The sequence below is a fragment of the Coregonus lavaretus genome, assembly GCF_964263955.1.
Source record: "Coregonus lavaretus genome assembly, chromosome: 5".
In the NCBI taxonomy this organism is placed as follows: Eukaryota; Metazoa; Chordata; class Actinopteri; order Salmoniformes; family Salmonidae; genus Coregonus; species Coregonus lavaretus.
In genome coordinates, this window is record NC_139992.1 from 72,014,652 (window position 1) to 72,038,601 (window position 23,950).

General features: G+C 42.0%; 1 protein-coding gene across 1 annotated transcript in view; it reads left to right on the forward strand.

Annotated features, from left to right (window-relative positions):
* tns1b (tensin 1b) overlaps window positions 1-23,950 on the forward strand; it is a 274,098-nt gene that overhangs the window by 200,574 nt on the left and 49,574 nt on the right. Inside the window, exons 13-16 of the mRNA XM_084162084.1 lie at window positions 1,386-1,461; window positions 10,740-10,869; window positions 11,049-11,114; window positions 11,334-11,450. Of these exons, the coding sequence (XP_084018210.1) occupies window positions 1,386-1,461; window positions 10,740-10,869; window positions 11,049-11,114; window positions 11,334-11,450 (389 nt within the window). The remainder of the gene's footprint in view (window positions 1-1,385; window positions 1,462-10,739; window positions 10,870-11,048; window positions 11,115-11,333; window positions 11,451-23,950) is intronic.

The window sequence follows — 23,950 nt, forward strand, 5'->3', positions numbered from 1 at the left end:
GTGCCAGTGGAGGCTGCTGAGGGGTCTCCCGAGTGGCGCAGTGGTCTAAGGCACTGCATCGCAGTGCTAGCTGTGTCACTAGAGATCCTGGTTCGTATCCAGGCTCTGTCGTAGCCGGCCGCGACTGGGAGACCCATGGGGTGGCGCACAATTGGCCCAGCGTCGTCCAGGGTATGGGAGGGAATGGCCGGCAGGGATGTAGCTCAGTTGGTAGAGCATGGCGTTTGCAACGGCAGGGTTGTGGGTTCGATTCCCACGGGGGGGGCAGTATGAAAAAAATAAAAATGATAATAATGTATGCACTCACTACCTGTAAGTCGCTCTGGATAAGAGCGTCTGCTAAATGACTAAAATGTAAATGTAAATGGGAGGACGGCTCATAATAATGGCCAGAACAGAGCAAATGGAATGGCATCAAACCATGTGTTTGATACCATTCCATTCATTTTGCTCCAGCCATTACCACAAGCCCATCCTCCCCAATTAAGGTGCCACCAACCTCCTGTGGTGTGTGCATACGTGCGTGTGTTTAGGTCAGGGGTCGGCAACAGACACATTTTAGTTTTTGGTAAATAAAAGACAGTAAAATCACCAGGAATTTAGCAAAACATTTGTTTAATGTAAGAAATCTGTTCCCAAGTAGTCATACAAATAAAAAAGAGACATATGTGATCATGTCTCAATGTAATCAAGGTATGAAATGATTATTATTTTTTGGGCTTAGATGTGGTCAATTTGCGGTGTACAAGTTATTATTATAATTTTCAGGCCCCACGGCCATTCGCTCTGACAAAAATCGGCCCACGGCTGAATCTAGTTGCCTACCCCTGGTGTAGGTCCATGCAGGTCCAAGTGTTTCATATATAGGGATACACCGTATGTGTTAAGCTGTGTGTGAAATCATTAACCTGGTTCTCTAGATACCCCAGGGTGCTCCGTTACCCTCACAAGGCCCCATCTCCCCCCTCCCTCCATCTCTCCCTCATCCCCCTCTCTCACATGCACCCTATTACCTAGTATTCCTTTGATCCCTGGCTCACATTGAGGCACGCATGTAGGCACACATTACCCAACGCCTGAACATAATGGTCAAGTACACGTCTCCCTGTCTTACCAATGAAGTCCTCATGATTGCTAATCACCTACTTCACTGATCATACGTGTCGCTAACTAATGATGTGTGTGAAAGAGTGCCGTGTCTGTGCTTTGTGTGAAGCGGTGGTGCGTTCAAGAGGGTACGTGCGTGATGGTGTGTATGTGTTAAGTGTGGAGTGGAGTGGTTGTTCGTTGTGTGTGTCCGTTTATACCGTGATGATGTGCATCATGTGGTGTGATGGTGTGTTAACAAGAGTAACTCTTCTTTGGCTCTCTGTGTGTGTTTACAGTAATGTCCAGGGAGACAGCCAGACCAGTATCTGCATCACTATTGAGCCTGGCCTGCTGCTGAAGGGGGACATTCTGGTAAGGACCATCAGCGCCTCACTGAGTGACAAGGAGAAGTGTACTGTACATAGCTTTCGGGAGTGTTTATTATGGTAAGGTATTCACCCCCTCAAATGAGAGGATAGTGGATTGACCTCTGTTGGTGAATGCAATTTATTTTAACCACATTTAAGTCCAAACACATTGTGTGCAAATACAGTATGTTTGACCCATTCATGAAAGCAGCAAGGCTGTAAAAACTAGAGGCAAGGACAGTTGGCATGTTCCCTTTACCTCAGTTTAACTACCCTCATTAGCACACAATATGCAGGCTGTAAACTAGCATGTCAAAATGACTTACTTCCTCTTCAAGACCATGCTGGAAATATTATAATTCTATTGCACTCGCGTTTTATGGTAAGAATAAGAATACTTTATTTTCCACTCCATGGAAATGTGTCTTAAGCATAGACAGAAAGCATATAGCTTCAGTTGCTTAGTCTATCAGGCACCGATTGATTTGGCATGCACATTGGTGACATAATTTGTGTCAAAGCAATTTGAAAGCAGCACTTACCATAGGCAATATCGCTTGGCCCCAAAACAGATACTTTAGCAGATGCTTCAGCTAAAGCGTATATTGCATCTGCTCTCTAATGGAACACTAATGGATGCTGATGTTTGTGAATAAAACATTGACTTAAAAAATTACTTTACTTTTTGCCATCTGTAGTCATGTAGCAGGACTCAGGAGCAGGTTTTCATGCATTGTATTTTTTGTGTGCAACACATCAGTAAAAAAAATGTAAACTAATGTTTTACTTAAAAAACAATATATATACTACCAGTCAAAAGTTTGGACACACCTACTCATTCAAGGGTTTTTCTTTATTTTTACTATTTTCTACATTGTAGAATAATAGTGAAGAAATCAAAACTATGAAATAACACATATGGATCATAGTGTGCAAAGCTGTCATCAAGGCAAAGGGTGGCTATTTGAAGAATCTCAAATATAAAATATATTTTGATTTGTTTAACATTTTTTTGGTTACTACATGATTCCATATGTGTTAATTCATAGTTTTGGTGACTTCACTATTATTCTACAATGTAGAAAATAGTAAAAATAAAGAAAAACCCTTGAATGAGTGGGTGTGTCCAAACGTTTGACTGGTACTGTATATACTGAACAAAAATATAAACGCAACATGTAAAGTGTTGGTCCCATGTTTCATGAGCTGAAATAAAAGATCCCCGATATTTTCCATATGCACAAAAAGTGTATTTCTCTCAAATGTTGTGCACAAATTTGTTTACATCCCTGTTTGTGTACAACACATCAATTACAAAAAAATATGACATTTTACTTTAAAATAATATATATATATATATATATATATATATATATATATATATATATATATATATATATATATATATATATATATATATATATATATATATATATACATATATATATATATATATATATACTGAACAAAAATTAAAGGCCACTATGAGATGTGCAGTTCTGAAACACAACACAATGCCAAAGATGTCTCAGGTTTTGAGGGAGCGAACAATTGACATGCTGACTGCAATAATGTCCACCAGAGCTGTTGCCAGAGAATGTTATGTTAATTTCTCTACCATAAGCTGCATCCAACGTCGTTTTAGAGAATTTGGCAGTGCGTCCAACCGGCCTCACAACCGCAGACCACGTGTAACCGCGCCAGCCCAGGACCTCCACATCCGGTTTCTTCACCTGCGGGATTGTCTGAGACCAGCCACCCGGACAACTGATGAAACTGAGGAGTGTTTCTGTCTGTAATTAAGCCCTTTTGTGGGGAAAAACGTATTCTGATTGGCTGGGCCTGGCTCCCCAGTGGGTGGGCCTATGCCCTCCCAGACCCACCCATGGCTGCGCCCCTGCCCAGTCATGTGAAATCCGTAGATTAAGGCCTAAGGAATTTGTTTAAATTGACCGATTTCCTTCTATGAACTGTAACTCAGTAAAATCGTTGAAATATATATATATATATATATATATATATATATATATATATATATATATATATATATATATATATATATATATATACAAAAGTATGTGGAAAACCCCTTCAAATTAGTGGGTTTGGCTATGTTAGCCACACCCATTGCTGACAGGTGTATAATATCGAGCACACAGCCATGCAATCTCCATAGACAAACATTGGCAGTAGAATGGCCCGTACTGAAGAGCTCAGTGACTTTCAATGTGGCACCGTTATAGGATGCCACCTTTCCAATAAGTCAGTTCATCAAATTTCTGCCCTGCTAGAGCTGCCCCGGTCAACTGTAAGTGCTGTTATTGTGAAGTGAAAACATCTAGGAGCAACAACGGTTCAGCCACGAAGTGGTAGGCCACACAAGCTCACAGAACGGGACCGCTGAGTGCTGAAACGTATAGTGCGTAAATATCGTCTGTCCTCAGTTGCAACACTCACTACCAAGTTCCAAACTGTCTCTGGAAGCAACTTTAGCACAATAACTGTTCGTCGGGAGCTTCATGAAGTGGGTTTCCATTGTGGAGCAGCCACACACAAGCCTAAGATCACCATGCGCAATGCCAAGCGTAGACTGGAGTGTTATAAAGCTCGCCACCATCTGGTAGTCCAATGGACAAATCTGGGTTTGTCGGAACCCAGGAGAACGCTACCTGACCAAATGCATAGTGCCAACTGTAAAGTTTGGTGGATTACGAATAATGGTCTGGGGCTGTTTTTCATGGTTCGGGCTAGGCCCCTTAGTTCCAATGATGGGAAATCTTAACACTACAGCAGACAATGACATTCTAGACAATTCTCTGCTTCCAACTTTGAAAATGTATGGATAAGAGCTCTCTGGATAAGAGAGTCTGCTAAATGACTAAAATGTAATATGGAAACTTTGTGGCTACAGTTTGGGGAAGGCCCTTTCCTGTTTCAGCATGACAATGCCCCCGTGCACAAAGCAAGGTCCATACAGACATGGTTTGTCGAGATCGGTGTGGAAGAACTTGACTGGCCTGCACAGAGCCCTGACCTCAACCCCATCGAACACCTTTTGAATGAATTGGAACGCTGACTGCGAGCCAGGCATAATCGCCCAACATCGGTACCCGACCTCACTAATGCTCTTGTGGCTAAATGGAAGCAAGTCCCCACAGCAATGTTCCAACATCTAGTGGGAAGCCTTCCCAGAAGATTGGAGGCTGTAGTGCGGCAGGTAGCTTAGTGGGTAAGAGCGTTGTGCCAGTAACCGAAAGGTTGCTGGTTCTAATCCCTGAGCAGACTAGGTGAAAAACCTTAAGCAAGGCACTTAACCCTAATTGCTCCTGTAAGTCGCTCTGGATAAGAGCGTCTGCTAAATGACTAAAATGTAAAATGTTATTGCAGCAAAGGGGGGACCAACTCCATATTAATGCCCGTGATTTTGGAATGAGATGTTTGACGAGCAGGTGTCCACATACTTTTAGCCATGTAGTATATACAGTGGGGAGAACAAGTATTTGATACACTGCCAATTTTGCAGGTTTTCCTACTTACAAAGCATGTAGAGGTCTGTAATTTTTATCATAGGTACACTTCAACTGTGAGAGACGGAATCTAAAACAAAAATCCAGAAAATGACAGTGTATGATTTTTAAGTAATTAATTTGCATTTTATTGCATGACATAAGTATTTGATCACCTACCAACCAGTAAGAATTCCGGCTCTCACAGACCTGTTCGTTTTTCTTTAAGAAGCCCTCCTGTTCTCCACTTATTACCTGTATTAACTGCACCTGTTTGAACTCGTTACCTATATAAAAGACACCTGTCCACACACTCAATCAAACAGACTCCAACCTCTCCACAATGGCCAAGACCAGAGAGCTGTGTAAGGACATCAGGGATAAAATTGTAGACCTGCACAAGGCTGGGATGGGCTACAGGACAATAGGCAAGCAGCTTGGTGAGAAGGCAACAACTGTTGGCGCAATTATTAGAAAATGGAAGAAGTTCAAGATGACGGTCAATCACCCTCGGTCTGGGGCTCCATGCAAGATCTCACCTCGTGGGGCATCAATGATCATGAGGAAGGTGAGGGATCAGCCCAGAACTACATGGCAGGACCTGGTCAACGACCTGAAGAGAGCTGGGACCACAGTCTCAAAGAAAACCATTAGTAACACACTACGCCGTCATGGATTAAAATCCTGCAGCGCACGCAAGGTCCCCCTGCTCAAGCCAGTGCATGTCCAGGCCCGTCTGAAGTTTGCCAATGACCATCTGGATGATCCAGAGGAGGAATGGGAGAAGGTCATGTGGTCTGATGAGACAAAAATAGAGCTTTTTGGTCTAAACTCCACTCGCCGTGTTTGGAGGAAGAAGAAGGATGAGTACAACCCCAAGAACACCATCCCAACCGTGAAGCATGGAGATGGAAACATCATTCTTTGGGGATGCTTTTCTGCAAAGGGGACAGGACGACTGCACCGTATTGAGGGGAGGTTGGATGGGGCCATGTATCGCGAGATCTTGGCCAACAACCTCCTTCCCTCAGTAAGAGGATTGAAGATGGGTCGTGGCTGGGTCTTCCAGCATGACAACGCCCCGAAACACACAGCCAGGGCAAGTAAGGAGTGGCTCCGTAAGAAGCATCTCAAGGTCCTGGAGTGGCCTAGCCAGTCTCCAGACCTGAACCCAATAGAACATCTTTGGAGGGAGCTGAAAGTCCGTATTGCCCAGCGACAGCCCCGAAACCTGAAGGATCTGGAGAAGGTCTGTATGGAGGAGTGGGCCAAAATCCCTGCTGCAGTGTGTGCAAACCTGGTCAAGACCTACAGGAAATGTATGGCATTGCAAACAAAGGTTTCTGTACCAAATATTAAGTTCTGCTTTTCTGATGTATCAAATACTTATTTCATGCAATAAAATGTAAATTAATTACTTAAAAATCATGATTTTCTGGATTTTTGTTTTAGATTCCGTCTCTCACAGTTGAAGTGTACCTATGATAAAAATTACAGACCTCTACATGCTTTGTAAGTAGGAAAACCTGCAAAATCGGCAGTGTATCAAATACTTGTTCTCCCCACTGTATAGACAGTATATATATATATATATATATATATATATATATATATATATATATATATATATATATATATATATATATATATATATATATATATATATATATACAGTGGGGGGAAAAAGTATTTAGTCAGCCACCAATTGTGCATGTTCTCCCACTTAAAAAGATGAGAGAGGCCTGTAATTTTCATCATAGGTACACGTCAACTATGACAGACAAATTGAAAAAAGAAAAAATCCAGAAAATCACATTGTAGTATTTTTTATGAATTTATTTGCAAATTATGGTGGATAATAAGTATTTGGTCACCTACAAACAAGCAATATTTCTGGCTCTCACAGACCTGTAACTTCTTCTTTAAGAGGCTCCTCTGTCCTCCACTCGTTACCTGTATTAATGGCACCTGTTTGAACTTGTTATCAGTATAAAAGACACCTGTCCACAACCTCAAACAGTCACACTCCGAACTCCACTATGGCCAAGACGAAAAGAGCTGTCAAAGGACACCAGAAACAAAATTGTAGACCTGCACCAGGCTGGGAAGACTGAATTTGCAATAGGTTGGTTTGAAGAAATCAACTGTGGGAGCAATTATTAGGAAATGGAAGACATACAGGACCACTGATAATGTCCCTCGATCTGGGGCTCCACGCAAGATCTCACCCCGTGGGGTCAAAATGATCACAAGAACGGTGAGCAAAAATCCCAGAACCACACGGGGGGACCTAGTGAATGACCTGCAGAGAGCTGGGACCAAAGTAACAAAGCCTACCATCAGTAACACACTACGCCGCCAGGGACTCAAATCCTGCAGTGCAAGACGTGTCCCCCTGCTTAAGCCAGTACATGTCCAGGCCCGTCTGAAGTTTGCTAGAGTGCATTTGGATGATCCAGAAGAGGATTTGGAGAATGTCATATGGTCAGATGAAACCAAAATAGAACTTTTTGGTAAAAACTCAACTCGTCGTGTTTGGAGGACAAAGAATGCTGAGTTGCATCCAAAGAACACCATACCTACTGTGAAGCATGGGGGTGGAGACATCATGCTTTGGGGCTGTTTTTCTGCAAAGGGACCAGGACGACTGATCCGTGTAAAGGAAAGAATGAATGGGGCCATGTATCGTGAGATTTCATCAGCAAGGGCATTGAAGATGAAACGTGGCTGGGTCTTTCAGCATGACAATGATCCCAAACACACCGCCCGGGCAACGAAGGAGTGGCTTCGTAAGAAGCATTTCAAGGTCCTGGAGTGGCCTAGCCAGTCTCTAGATCTCAACCCCATAGAAAGTCTTTGGAGGGAGTTGAAAGTCTGTGTTGCCCAGCGACAGCCCCAAAACATCACTGCTCTAGAGGAGATCTGCTTGGAGGAATGGGCCAAAATACCAGCAACAGTGTGTGAAAACCTTGTGAAGACTTACAGAAAACGTTTGACCTGTGTCATTGCCAACAAAGGGTATATAACAAAGTATTGAGAAACTTTTGTTATTGACCAAATACTTATTTTCCACCATAATTTGCAAATAAATTCATAAAAAATCCTACAATGTGATTTTCTGGAATTTTTCTCAATTTGTCTGTCATAGTTGACGTGTACCTATGATGAAAATTACAGGCCTCTCTCATTTTTTTAAGTGGGAGAACTTGCACAATTGGTGGCTGACTAAATACTTTTTTCCCCACTGTATATATTTCATCTTGACAGTCTGAATCAGTTCGTCATTGTGTGTTTTTCTTCAACTTATCCTCAAACTTGGCTCACTAGCATGGTCCCCCCCCACCCACACCCCCTTAAATAGACCCCCAGTGGGAGGTATACATATCCCATGACGCCACAGGCCATTTGGCTCAGTTCCCCCTCTTTCCTCATCTAGAGTTGTTTGTTTTGCTTTTGTCTCTGCAAATAAGATCCTGCTGTTTTTTTAGTTCCTCCAACCTCAACCCAATACAGCGAAGGAAGGCTGGTCCAGGGAAGTGACTGTTTCCGTCATGTGTCGAGGACATTAACCAGACTGAACCCTGTGCTCATCATTGATTAATTTCACTTATGTTGAGTGCAGCATTCAGCTTGGTTTAACCAGGCTAGACGTGTAACATTTACACCAAAGCGACGTATTATTCCATGATGAACAGTGGCTGTCTATGGTCAACAATGTCTCAAAATAAGTTAAGTAATCATGGACATTGATTAGGCCATGCGACGGAAAGGGTTTTTAAATGTTTTGCAACTGAAAACCAACTTTTGTGTTTCTTATTGGTCTTATAAGTCTTTGTTTTTCCTCCCTGTTTCAGTAAGTTTTTTCAATTTGGTGCCTAATGAACATGACGCATATCTTATCACGGTTATGAGGCTAAATAAACAATAATTCCAGACAAATGGAAGTGTTCGTCAGGCGTATACCCTAAAAGGTGTTCAGTACGGTTACAGCCGTTTCCAAGCTCAGCCCAGCCACAGTTTTTTGTGCAGTTTGTCGTTTGGGCTAAGCACCAAGCAAAATGTTCCTTGTATACCTGTAAATGTGAGGTCCTTGTAAAAGTTCTGGCCAACCCGTAGCCAGGGTGAATCACAGTGGGGGAGAGAGTGAAGAGTTTCCTGTGTAGGGTTTGGGTGTACAAGGCTTTAAAAGGCTCTTGTTTGGATAGCGATGGTCTGGATAATAGTGATTTTGTTTGGGAAGGCAAGCCATACATTTACAGGGCTATATATAAAAACAAAACTGCTTTCTCTAGCACACTGCCAAATGCCCTGAAACAGAATTGTGCTGGGAATTTAGCTGGTATGTTATCCACTGGTATTTCACAATGACATATAGCATGCAGACCTGTGTCTGTGCTGGATTTAGTTTGCCCGGCATTGTCTTACGTCAGATGGCCGTCTGCACTGATCTGTCTGATAACTCGCAGACACTATAGATAAAAAATGTAATCTGGCTACAATACGCTGTCATAACATTATGTTACCAAGGTGACCCCCATTCATCCTCAAAGAGTCAGAGTTAATCTTACCAACAACAAAAATAACTATAAATCTGTAGCTCATTTTGAAATGTTAACTACCTAATTCTGCATCTAGCTAAGGAGTACTGTGGTTGTAGAATCAGTTTTCAGAAATGCTAAATGTGCAATCCATATGAAACGAAAGCGATGCTAACCCAACGCCAGTTCACACACACAATGCTGAATAAATACTCCCTCAAGTTATCTAGCTAGTGTAGTAAAATTCTAGCTAATATCACAATTAATAGGTTTTCATGATAAGACAGTTGCTGTTCTGGCGTGTTTAGTGCACTAAGTTCTGTAGCAGCTGAGTGCTCTCTGCGACATTATCGCGTTGGCCAAATATTACAAAGTAGTGAGTCACCACCCACTGGGCAAAAACTGCTTGAATCAATGTTGTTTCCACGTCATTTTAACTAAAAAAATCTATGTGATGATGTTGAATCAATGTGGAAAATTGATTGGATTTGTAAAAAGTCATCAACGTTAGGGCATTTCATATTTTTTTCACCAAACTTTTAACCTAAATCCAATGACATGGTGACATTTGTTGTTGATTTCACGTTGAATTCACGTTAGTTGACAACTCAACCAAATCAAAACTAGACAATGAAATGACATCTGTGCCCAGTGGATAGTGCCAGCTATCAGTCAGATATTTTTTTTACCATAACTTTGGTGCAGTACAACTTCATCAGCAAGCTGGCAAACTACTGTAGCTACACTAATGGCCAATTCAAACATGCTAGCACTAAGCTGTTAACTGGGAACAAGTTTGCTCTGCTGATCGAGCATGTTTTGTCGTAGTAGCCACTAGCCAGTGAGTGTGTCAGTCTGATGAGTTCCACAATTTGCTAGACAGATGGCTCCTGGAGACGCTTGTCAGGTTAGAATGATGCCATCTGACGGAAGACAATGGTTTGCCGGGTACAATGGAACTAATGGAATAGTCCCAAAAGTGAAAAACTCCAAGCTAAATTGAGGCCACCTTCAAGTGTTTTTCAGTTGTGCTAGTGATCTAAGCACTGTGAAAGTATCTCAGAAGTCAGTTTGCAACAGAAAGTAAATTAAGGTCTCGAGGTGATATTTGTGACTTGAGCACCGTGAAATCTATGAAAGCCTTGACAACGTCTATTTTTGGGACTCCATAAAAGTATGTGTCCCTGAAACCAGAAAGGCCTTGTTTAAGACGGTATTTATCTTCCTGTCCCCTCCAGCTGAAGTGTTACCACAAGCGCTTCAGAAGCCCACAGCGGGATGTGATATTTCGGGTGCAGTTCCATACCTGCGCTGTGCACGACTTGGGAATCGTCTTTGGGAAGGATGAGCTAGACGAGACCTTCAAGGGTAAAGAAGACATTCCTAAATGTCCAGAAAACTAACATTTCCACAATAATGCATACAATATCTGTCAAACCTAATTGATGACCATATTTGCCAGTAACTTTTACATCCATAAGTTGAAATCTCCTGTCTTTGTTTTGAACATGAACACATTTTCTTATTTTCTCTCATCCTCAAACCAGATGACAGATTCCCAGATTTTGGAAAGGTGGAGTTTGTATTTTCCTTTGGGCCAGAAAAAATCCATGGTAAGCATACCTGCTTCTCTTTTTTGGCAGCCATTTTCTCCATGCAAATTAAAGCTAATTTAGAAAGATAGTTTTGAACTTGACAGACACATAACTCTTTTTGTATGAGTATAGCTTTGGCCCATGAGTACAGTATGTTCTGGTAATTCTTTGTCAGAAAGAAGTTACCTTAAGTAAGATATTTGACGTCTTCTTTGAATGTGTATTTTTTTCTCCCAGGGATGGATCACTTGGAGAATGGACCCACGGTCTCAGTGGACTACAATACCCAAGATGCTCTAATCCGCTGGGACTCCTATGAGAACTTCAACCAGCATTGTGAGGACACTATGGATGGTGAGTACTACCACTTGGCATGCTTACTGGAGCTCTCCCTTTTCCCAGATGTACACTGTTTTCATGCTATGGTTGTGGTTGCCATAGCTTCAAACTCCTCTCAACCAATCAGACTATCCGTTGTACAACCGGGATACGTTCACATACATTTTGTTGATGGTCTTGCACATCAATGGTTGATGATCTTGCATAAGAACATGCACACGTTGTCTACAGCCAGGACACAAACACATGCACTAACACACACACACACACACTCAGAGTTGGGACCACACACCACTCCCCCTGCCTGTTGTAAAGTCTGAGTCCACGTGGTGTTAATGACTTTGGCTCTTATCGCCCCCACACTCCATGGTACCTCCTAATTTCAAATGACCAGGAGGGACATTCAGAAGTTAACCAAGCATGTATGGCCACACATACACACAAACTAACCCCACTATAATCTCAAGCATCGTACTGTTATCACACACACACATACAAAACAAAAGGCTGTTTGTGTCTACTCCTTCATAGTCTGCTGTGTGTTCTTTGGTGTTTGCTGTGTGCGTGAGAGAGAGAGAGAGAGAGAGAGAGAGAGAGAGAGGAAAGATAGATATTCTATCAAAGCCTTAATAGAGTTGAGAGACATTCACACATGTTAATCTCCCTAATCTCCAGCACTAGGCAGGTCAACCCCAGTTCACATATCACAGAGGACTTGTGTCATGCACGCCATCTATTGAAGTTATTGCCTTCCATAGAATTCAGTCTATTCTGTGAGTTCCACAATTGGACTGAGTTCAAATAGAAATGACCCTCCAACCATGAGGTTTATGTTTAGGTTACAGTTGTGTGAGATGTAGATATCTTACCTGTTGGTAAACAATGACCAGAACCAAGTTCCAAGAGTATTTTCTATCTAGTGGATTAGATAGTCTTATCCTCTCTAACCCATGGCAATTTTTTGCTATTCTTTGCTTTCGGGGGACATTGATTAGATACAGGTAACTGCCCAAATAAAGGAAACACTTGAGTAAATGAGGGATACAAAGTATATTGGTTCCTGAGTTAATTAAGCAATTAACATCCCATCATACTTAAGGTCATGTATAAAAATGCTGGGCAGCCCATTATTTTGGCTACCGTGGCTATGCCCCCATAGGATGACAATGCCCCCATCCACATGGCTTGAGTGGTCACTGAATGGTTTCATGAGCATGAAAACAATGTAAACCAAATTGAACACTTATGGGAGATTCTGGAGATGTGCCTGAGACAGCGGTGTCCACCACCATCAACAAAACACCAAATGATGGAATTTCTCGCGGAAGAATGGTGTCGCATCCCTCTGATAGAGTTCCAGAGACTGCACTATGCCAAGGTGCAGGCAGGTTGTTACCTTAAATTGCCTTGTAAACAGGCAGTCACTCTAAGGCATGGCCAGTCAAAAGTTTGGACACACCTACTCATTCCAGGGTTTTTCTTTATTTTAACTATTTTCTACATTGTAGAATAATAGTGAAGACATCAAAACTATGAAATAACACATATGGAGTCATGTAGTAACCAAATAAGTGTTAAACAAATCAAAATATATTTTATATTTGAGATTCTTCAAAGTAGCCACCCTTTGCCTTGATGACAGCTTTGCACACTATTGGCATTCTCTCAACCAGATTCATGAGGTAGTCACCTGGAATGCATTTCAGTTAACAGGTGTGCCTTGTTAAACGTTAATTTGTGGAATTTATGTCCTTCTTAATGTGTTTGAGACAATCAGTTGTGTTGTGACAAGGTGGGGGGGGGGGGGACATGAAGGTCAATCCGGAAAATGTGAAGAACTTTGAAAGTTTCTTCAAGTGCAGTCGCAGAAACCATCATGCCCTATGATGAAACTGGCTCTCATGAGGACCGCCACAGGAAAGGAAGACCCAGAGTTACCTCTGCTGCAGAGGATAAGTTCATTAGAGTTACCAGCCTCGGAAATTGCAGCCCAAATAAGTGCTTCACAGAGTTCAAGTAACAGACACATCTCAACATCAACTGTTCAGAGGAGACTGCGTGAATCAGGCCTGCAAAGAAACCACTACTAAAGGACAAGAAGAAGAGACTTGCTTGGGCCAAGAAACATGAGCAATGGACATTAGACCGGTGGAAATATGTCCTTTGGTCTGGAGTGCAAATTGGAGATTTTTGGTTCCAACCGCTGTGTCTTTGTGAGACGCAGTGTAGGTGAATGGACGATCTCCGCATGTGTAGTTCCCACCGTGAAGCATGGAGGAGGAGGTGTGATGGTGTGGGGGTGCTTTGCTGGTGACACTGTCTGTGATTTATTTAGAATTCAAGGCACACTTAACCAGCATGGCTACCACAGCATTCTGCAGCGATCCCATCTGGTTTGGGCTTAGTGGGACAATCATTTGTTTTTCAACAGGACAATGACCCAAGACACCTCCAGGCTGTGTAAGGGCTCTTTGACCAAGAAGGAGAGTGATGGATTGCTGCATCAGATGACCTCCACAATCCCCCGACCTCAACACAATTGATAATGTTTGGGATGAGTTGGACCGCAGAGTGAAGGAAAAGCAGCCAACAAGTGCTCAGATCATGTGGGAACTCCTTCAAGATTGTTGGAAAAGCATTCCAGGTGAAGCTAGTTGAGAGAATGACGAGTGTGCAAAGCTGTCATCAAGGCAAAGGGTGACTACTTTAAAGAATCTCAAATATAAAATATATTTTGACACTTATTTGGTTACTACATGATTCCATATGTGTTATTTCATAGTTTTGATGTCTTCACTATTATTCCACAATGTAGAAAATAGTAAAAATAAAGAAAAACCCTTGAATGAGTAGGTGTGTCCAAACTTTTGACTGGTACTGTATGTCTTCAGTTACATTGCACTCCTCTGGTGTTTCTGGTGGACTATGAAACAACAGGAGCACACACACACACACAGCTCTTTAGGATTCCCAGGGTGAGACATTCTGGGGTCTAGCCACAGGCTCGGACACAACATTCCTGATATTCCTGATCCTGGAGTGATGGTCACTCTCTGACCAAACTGATACTTTCACACTGCCCAAAATGGAAGTGATGCATCCCGTGGGTGTGATAGGGTTGTTGTTATTGTCTTCCTTCAGCAGTCATCGAAATAGTCTCTCACACTGTCTATTGGAGACAGAATGTGTTACTTTCCAATCGCTTGATACAAATATATGTCAATCAATCAATTAATCAATCAAGTTTGATATTAACAATTCTAGTCATTTGTCTCTGAATTATACATTTGGATATAATACCTGTCACAGTATTACTGCTGATTCATATAGAATCATATGGAACAAAAATGCGCATGTGACAGACTGCTAAGCTATCTGTAGATTTTTATTTTTTCCTGAGCATGTGATCATCATTACTGATCATTCAAGATAACTCAGTACTGAGTTCTGAAATTGTTTTTTGTTCAGTTTTCTGGGCCTTTCTGGTAGCATCCCTACATGTTTTCTCAGGTTCCTTTTCTTGGTCCTCTGGATAGATGGAAGGGGCAGAGGTCATGCCCATGACTATCTTTTTTATAACTCTGGCCATAAAATGTCCATCCCCTCACGCCGTCACATCCATCTACAGCTTTAAATAGGTGCCACAGAAATAGAAAAGGGGTCCAGCTCTCCTCTTGCGGCTTCTGTGTGTGAGTGTGTGTGTGTGTGTGTGTGTGTGTGTGTGTGTGTGCATTTGCGTGCGTGTGTCCATCTGTCCGTGCGCACGCACACACACTCATTCAGCACAATAACTCTTCATCCCGTTCTGAGGACGTAAGACATCATCTGTCTTGCCCATTGTATCCCCAATCCCATGACTTAACACTGCGAGACGGGTGTAAGGGTAGGCTATTGAAAATGAGCTCATTGACCACGTTTACATGCACACCAATATCCCGTTATTATTCGGGATACTCAAGTATTATTATTTTTAGTTGACTCATATAAACATCATATCCCATTTACAATAACCCGAAAAAGCTTGTATTCCGGTTATGAGAAACCTGGATATGATGCCTGGGATATGATGATCTAAGACGGGATACTGTGGCATGTAAACATCTAATACAACGGGTGGGTCTAATCCTGAATGCTGACTGATTAAAAGCGCATTCCAGCCGGTGTCTATTCCACAGGTTACCACCGGCTAAATCTATGATGTTAAAATGCCTATTTACTCAGTTCCATCTGACTGCACAATCCACTGTCTCATCAGCCCAGCCAGGCAAGTTATAAACTTGTTCTCCACTATAAAAAGCATCTAGACATTATCTCACATTTATTTTAGACTAACATTTAGTTTTCAGCAGCTGAGATTTGTATAAACCTTGCTGTCTGTCTCTCTGACAAACATTGTTTCAATATTCAAATTCGATCTCCAGCTGTGCCATAGTAATGAACGTAGGTGTCGGGAATCGGGACAGACAGCGTTTCTCAGCCAGTCTAAATCATCAATCAGCTGGCATCATTTTTATGGATATATACAAAGAAGTGCAGCTAGTTTGCAGTCTTTCCAGCTTCAGTTTGAAGTTATTGTGTTAGCTGTGTTGTTGGCTAGCTCCTCTGAACAACAGTGTCCTGACGAGAGAGCACATTTTCTATGCCAGGTGAAATCGCGCCTCATTAGCGCATTGTTATGGATGTATCCAAATAAATGTTACTAGAAAACAGCTTAAAATGCAAATGCAGCTACTGTTGTTATTCTGTCTGCACTGTTTGACGTGACTGTAAGTTAGCCGTAGTTCGCTAGCTAGCAAGCAAGGGATAAGAACGTTGCCAGCCAGTATGGCAATGGAACATTTAGAACGAACGACTGGGTCGCATATAGATACAGAACGACTGGGTCGCGTCTCTGGCAACCAAACCAATAGAACAAACGACCAGCCGGCTAGTTAGCAACCCTAGATTTGTGACGGGACTATATCTTGTGGAATGATGAAATAGTAGGGAAAGGGGGATACCTAGTCTGTTGTACAACTGAATGCATTCAATTGAAATGTGTCTTCCGCATTTAACCCAACCCCTCTGAATCAGAGAGGTGCGGAGGGCTGCCTTAATCGACATCCACGTCATCGGCGCCCGGGGAACAGTGGGTTAACTGCCTTGCTCAGAGTCAGAATGACAGATTTCTACCTTGTCAGCTCGGGGATTCGATCCAGCAACCTTTCGGTTACTGGCCCAACGCTCCTACCCACCAAGCTACCTGAATAAATTAATCATTATTTGAATATGTTGGTAACCCATTGTTTAAAAGTGATAATGCCCTCAAAGCCGGTGTTTGGAGGATATATTGGCATGGGCGTCTCGGGCCAAACAACACCCGTGCCAATATATCCTCCAAACACAGGCTTCGAGGGCATTATCACTTAATTATCCCGTTTACTGTTGTTCTTGCAGTTTGCGCAGGCTCAGTTTCACATATCATGGGTGTTGTGTGATGATGATGTTTTCATCTGAATGTCAAACAAATCACTTCAAAAAGTAGGCTACCTGCACAGTTCAATCCACCATAACAATTCAATAATAATTTAGCCTACTATAATTAATTTACTATAATGCACTACTGGCTACTTTCACCCCTGATCTAGACAAGTTTCTGTTTATAATTTCCGACATTTGGTAGGCCATTTGTTTTTCAACTATAGTTAAATAAATGCAGCTTCTCTTCTGTCCTAACTTGTTGCCCCAGAAGTCAATTTTATTTTTTATTTTTTTTTATTTCACCTTTATTTAACCAGGTAAACCAGTTGAGAACAAGTTCTCATTTACAACTGCGACCTGGCCAAGATAAAGCAAAGCAGTGCGATAAAAACAACAACACAGAGTTACATATGGGGTAAAACAAAGTCAAAAATACAACAGAAATACATATAATATACAGCGTGTGCAAATTTAGCAAGTTATGGAGGTAAGGCAATAAAATAGGCTATAGTGCAAAATAATTACAATTAGTATTAACACTGGAATGATAGATATGCAAGAGATGATGTGCAAATAGAGATACTGGGGTACAAATGAGCAAAATAAATAACAATATAGGGATGAGGTAGTTGGGCGGGCTAATTTCAGATGGGCTGTGTACAGGTGCAGTGATCGGTAAGGTGCTCTGTAGTGCTCACCAGAAAAATGGCTTACATTGATAGAATGAATGCCTTAGTAATCTAGTTAACACCGGTGAAGTTGTCTGTTTCGTTTAGGTACTGTGGACAAAACGCAATAACTCCAAAACAGTGGAAAGATTGGTCCTGTGCAAAATGTCCAAATGTTATCAGTTTGACCAGTTTAAGGAAATGAAAAGCTGGGAAAACTACTAAACACATTTCAGTTGGTCTTGGGTGCATATTGTATGTGGTTGAAATACTGTCTGCTTACATAACAGTGTCAAAGATAACACATTACATGAACATTCACATTTTCTCAAGAGATGCTGAAATAAATAAATAATATTTATCCACTCCTGTTCCCGAGACAAAATTAACATTTGTTGATAATTTCACTGCAAGAAATGTTGGTTATTTGAATCGGATGTGTAATGCTAGGGCAAAAACCAAAACGCGCACCCAGGGGGGGCCCCAGGACCGAAACTCTGTCCTAGGGGTAAAGGGTTGTCGCAACCTTGGGATAGACACATGAGGGTACAAAACGGAATAGGCTACCCAGCTAGCACATAACGTTCTGAGAACCATATGTTTCTTATAGATTGGTAAGAGCGTGGTTGTCCTATGGTTATTTTGCATACAACCTTCCCACAACGTTCTGGGAATGGTGCAGGATACTCAGGTAGCACATAACATTACGAGAACCATATGTTTCTTAGGTGGGAATTCCAGTACTTCAGCATAACATTTTCTACAGGTTTCCTCATGGTTCTATTTAGTTATGTTCTCAGAACGTTCAGAGAACCTTAAGAAACAACGTTCTTCTGTGGGAATTTCAATACTTCAGCATAACGTTTTCTGTAGGTCTTATTGAAACATGCTCTCAGAACGTTATTTAATTACCTTCAAATAACCTATAATTTCCGTTCTCAAAACGTTAATAAAACCTCCCAGGAAAACTTTCAGGGAACCATAGTAAAATCTTCTCAGAACTTCCGTGCAACCTAAACATTAAAATTCCCAGAACAGGTGAAATTTTCACTTCCGTTCTCAGAAAGTTAAAAAGATGTTCAGTTTTACCGGTCAGGAAACTTATGGCTTCATTCCCAGAACCAATGGGAAAACAAAAACGGACATTCCCACAACTTCCAAGGAAACCAAATGTGCTAGCTGGGTATCAAGTCATGTCCACTGACTGACTGGCCTTGACCAGGGCTGTGTTCAATAGAGCACAACGCAGTGGATACTAATTCAGATATAAATATATTGGGTAGAACAGACATGCCTCTCTAATATGTGGAGTAAGGCATCATGTCCACTCTATTTGTGAAATTCCTATGTGAACGTGACCCTGAGCTTTAGCCAACAGGCTAGCAGCTGCTCCTCTGCTTGTTAGATGTTCCCAAGGCTAGTGTCTTCCCTCTCAGGGCCTCAACCCTGTAGGTCACATCCAAGCAGTGGTTTAACACCTAATATTTTCAACTACTTGAGTACCGGCACCTCTTATAAAATGCTGGCTCTGAAATACAAACCCCAGTACGGTAAAATAAGCACTGCAATCAATGTTGCAACGCTGCGGAACGACTTGTACTGAACGACACGTTTCCCCAAAACGTTCTTGTATGTTCTTGAATAGACTTTGAGGTACGTTTGCTCCGTTCACTGGGTGTGCCGGGGTGTGGCTTGAAGCAATGACTGACTTATTTAAAAGGCAGAGCTGCATTTTGAAGCTTCAACCTAACCCCATCCCCAATTTTCAACTGGTGGTTCAGTACAGCACAGTTTCTGTTCAATTGAACGTTCCTATTACATTTGTATGTACTGAATGCAGCGCACATTACTAATTTGAGCCCCAACATCAAACTAATATCTATTCCCTCTTATCAACAGATTAATCTAAATCTGCCTTTCAATCAGTATGAAGAGATGTTTCCTATGTTCTCATGATCTTATGTGAGTGGTAGTTTGAGAAGGAGGTGATAGTTTGAGATGGGTGAGATTGATGGAGGTAAAGTGTGTCATTGTAGGATTCAGCCTTAGTCTTGTTTACTATCCAACTGTCACTCCAACTACCATATTTGGCTATTGCACAACCCACGACATTTTGTAGAATAGTTGGGGGTGAGAGGGCGATGTCTGTGTGTGTGTGTTTGTGTGTGTCCAATTCTAACTCAATCTCCTCTGTCACCAAGCACACAGTCTCACACTCCTCCACACTCCTGTGTAGCCCTTTGTGCTGTGCGTCGTAACAGGGGGAGTGAAAGAGCATGCAGAATGTGTATGTGTGTGTGTGTGATCCTGCTCAGTGCAGACAGATTAACAGGCACTGAGCTGCTGGGAGTTGGTTAGTTGTGTTACTCTCTCTTCTATTGACATCCTCATTGGTCAACACTGGACTTGTTCTACCAGATCAAAGGGCTGAACATTTGACTGTAGAGAAAAACTGTACAAACAACAACAACAAAAACAAGTGAGTAGTGACCTACATGTTTAGTTATATGGGGTATGACATGGGGGACATTGTCCTCACTTGACAGACTTTTGAGTTACTTATTGACATCAGGCTTCTTAATCGTCATTTACTTGGTGATGTTTTTGTACTAGTGAGTTTTTGGTTTAGTAGGCTATGTACTGTTTGTGTCTCTACAAGCCTGTGTGATTGACAGCTTCTTTTGAATTCCAATTTTGTCTCACATTTCTTTGAGATGGAAACACAAGTTTGTGTTTACTCCTGAGGTTGTTTTCAGACAAATATGATTCACTTGAATGCTGACTTAGCATGTTAACATAGTCATCTAACTTTGAATGTGGAATTGTTACATTTTGAACGCTACTGTTTATTTCAGACATAATTAGATTGAGACTTAGTCCAGCTGTACATAGTGCAACATCTAAACTCTAAATAAACCTTATCAGATTAAATCGAATCAAAGTAACCTTTTATTTTTTTGTCATTTAGCTCTTATCCAGAGCGACTTACAGGAGCAATTAGGGTTAAGTGCCTTGCTCAAGGGCACATCGACAGATTTTTCACCTAGTCGGCTCGTGGATTAGAACCAGCGACCTTTCGGTTACTGGCACAACGCTCTTAACCACTAAGTTACCTGCTGCCCCCAAACTTAATTGAAAGTGCATTTTAACATTACAATAAGATTGGTGTTACGTATGGTGCTTCTTCTCTCCAAAACATTGCTGGAAGAAATTCCCATCATATCACAGCTTAATGTATTTTCGCTAATGACCATTTACAGTTAATCCAGAACTTTACTTATGTTTGCTATTGTGGCAACGTGAAAGCTTCAAGTGTGTGTGCGCATGCATTTGTGAATAGTGTTACAATGTTTATTCTCTGTCTCCGGGGCTTACAGTAGCAGTGCTAGTATTACATCACCGTCTTCTGCCGAGACACTGGAGGTTGATGTAGGCTGTAGACACTGGAGGTTGATGTAGGCTGTAGACACCGGAGGTTGATGTAGGCTGTAGACACTGGAGGTTGATGTAGACACTGGAGGTTGATGTAGGCTGTAGACACTGGAGGTTGATGTAGACACCGGAGGTTGATGTAGGCTGTAGACACTGGAGGTTGATGTAGACACCGGAGGTTGATGTAGGCTGTAGACACTGGAGGTTGATGTAGGCTGTAGACACCGGAGGTTGATGTAGGCTGTAGACACTGGAGGTTGATGTAGACACTGGAGGTTGATGTAGGCTGTAGACACTGGAGGTTGATGTAGACACCGGAGGTTGATGTAGGCTGTAGACACTGGAGGTTGATGTAGACACAGGAGGTTGATGTAGGCTGTAGACACTGGAGGTTGATGTAGGCTGTAGACACCGGAGGTTGATGTAGGCTGTAGACACCGGAGGTTGATGTAGGCTGTAGACACTGGAGGTTGATGTAGGCTGTAGACACTGGAGGTTGATGTAGGCTGCAGACACTGGAGGTTGATGTAGACACCGGAGGTTGATGTAGGCTGTAGACACTGGAGGTTGATGTAGACACCGGAGGTTGATGTAGGCTGTAGACACTGGAGGTTGATGTAGACACCGGAGGTTGATGTAGGCTGTAGACACCGGAGGTTGATGTAGGCTGTAGACACCGGAGGTTGATGTAGGCTGTAGACACCGGAGGTTGATGTAGGCTGTAGACACACAGGATGTACAGTATGCTGTGTCTATGATGGAACACTGCTCCAGATGACTCATTACACACTTTAATAGCCGTGTGTGTGCGTGCGTGTACCAGCATCTCACTATGCAGAACATTGTATCCTTCATCTAAATGTGTTTAAGTCTCATTGATATGTGTGTTGTGGGGATGTAGTGTTTCTCAATCTCACAGGACAAATAGAGGTGAACCATCTAGCCTTTTCTAGCCTTTGTATTGGAAACAGACCCAAACTAGCCCCAGTCTCAGTTAGTCTGTTTGGGGCTTTGGGGATTTCATTGCTTTGACTCCAAACCCAGACGGTTGGGCCCTTGGCGTAACACAGTTTCCCACCCAAGGTCAGTGTTCCCCCCGCACACCCTAAAAATAAATAAAAATACAATGCGTCAGCCAGACAGCCACTCACAAAGTATAGACTACTGATCGCTGTTCATGGTGCTGAAATTGCGACATGTCTATGCGGCTGTCTGTCGAATCGATGATAGGCTTTCTGTGGTGGCAGGGCATGTAGCCTATAGCTTTACTTTAGCTAATGGATAAATGTTTATTGGAAGGCCTATTTGATCGTCATTTTCTCATGTTAAGCTTAACATTTCAAGAAGCTATACATGGTGTCACAATGCTGCCATTTAGACTGCTGGCTGGTGGCAATAATGTAATTACTTGTTCAGTAATTAAAGTTGGAAATTCAAACATTACAGATTGTAAAATAAATGTTCGATGCAACAGCATACTAATCAGCAACCAATACATGTTTTTATTTATATACAACTGTCCTGTATAGCCTACCTGAGCCTGCATGACATGAGCCTGCATGTCCTCGTCCTCTCTCCCAGCTTTGATAGAAAGTTGTTATGCATAAAACCAGTCTATTAATGCCAAATAATACAATCAGTCCCCTCAAAACACTATCTTACTAGGGATTGCTTCATTATGCAGTGTAGCCTACTATCTATAGCTATATACAGTATTTAGGTGCAGTTGAAGTCGGAAGTTTACATACACCTTAGCCAAATACATTTAAACTCCTGACATTTAATCCTAGTAAAAATTCCCTGTCTTAGGTCAGTTAGGATCACCACTTTGTTTTAAGAATGTGAAATGTCAGAATAATAATTATTTCATCACATTCCCAGTGGGTCAGAAGTTTACATACACTCAATTAGTATTTGGTAGCATTGCCTTTAAATTGTTTAAACTGAGTCAAACGTTTCGGGTAGCCTTCCACAAGCATCCCACAATAAGTTGGGTGAATATTGGCCCTTTCCTCCTTATAGAGCTGGTGTAACTGAGTCAGGTTTGTAGGCCTCCTTGCTCGCACACGCTTTTTCAGTTCTGCCCACACATTTTCTATAGGATTGAGGTCAGGGCTTTGATGGCCACTCCAATACCTTGACTTTGATGTCCTTAAGCCATTTTGCCACAACTTTGGAAGTATGCTTGGGGTCATTGTCCATTTGGAAGACCCATTTGCGACCAAGCTTTAACTTCCTGACTGATGTCTTGAGATGTTGCTTTAATATATCCACAAAATGTTCCTTCCTCATGATGCCATCTATTTTGTGAAGTGCACCAGTCCCTCCTGCAGCAAAGAACCCCCACAGCATGATGATGCCACCCCCTTGCTTCACGGTTGGGATGGTGTTCTTCGGCTTGCAAGCAACCGCCTTTTTCCTCCAAACATAACGATGGTCATTATGGCCAAACAATTCTATTTTTGTTTCATCAGACCAGAGGACATTTCTCAAAAAAGTATGATCTTTGTCCCCATGTGCAGTTGCAAACCGTAGTCTGGCTTTGTTATGGTGGTTTTGGAGCAGTGGCTTCTTCCTTGCTGAGCGGACATTCAGGTTATGCCAATATAGGACTTGTTTTACTGTGGATATAGATACTTTTGTACCTGTTTCCTCCAGCATCTTCACAAGTTCCTTTGCTGTTGTTTTTTTGATTTGCACTTTTCGCACCAAAGTACATTCATCTGTTTATACTTGCGTACTATTGTTTGTACAGATGAACGTGGTACCTTCAGGCGTTTGGAAATTGCTCCCAAGGATGAACCAGACTTGTGGAGGTCTACAATTTTTTGTCTGAGGTCTTGGCTGATTTATTTTGATTTTCCAATGATGTCAAGCAAAGAGGCACTGAGTTTGAAGGTAGGCCTTGAAATACATCCACAGGTACACCTCCAATTGACTCAAATGATGTCAATT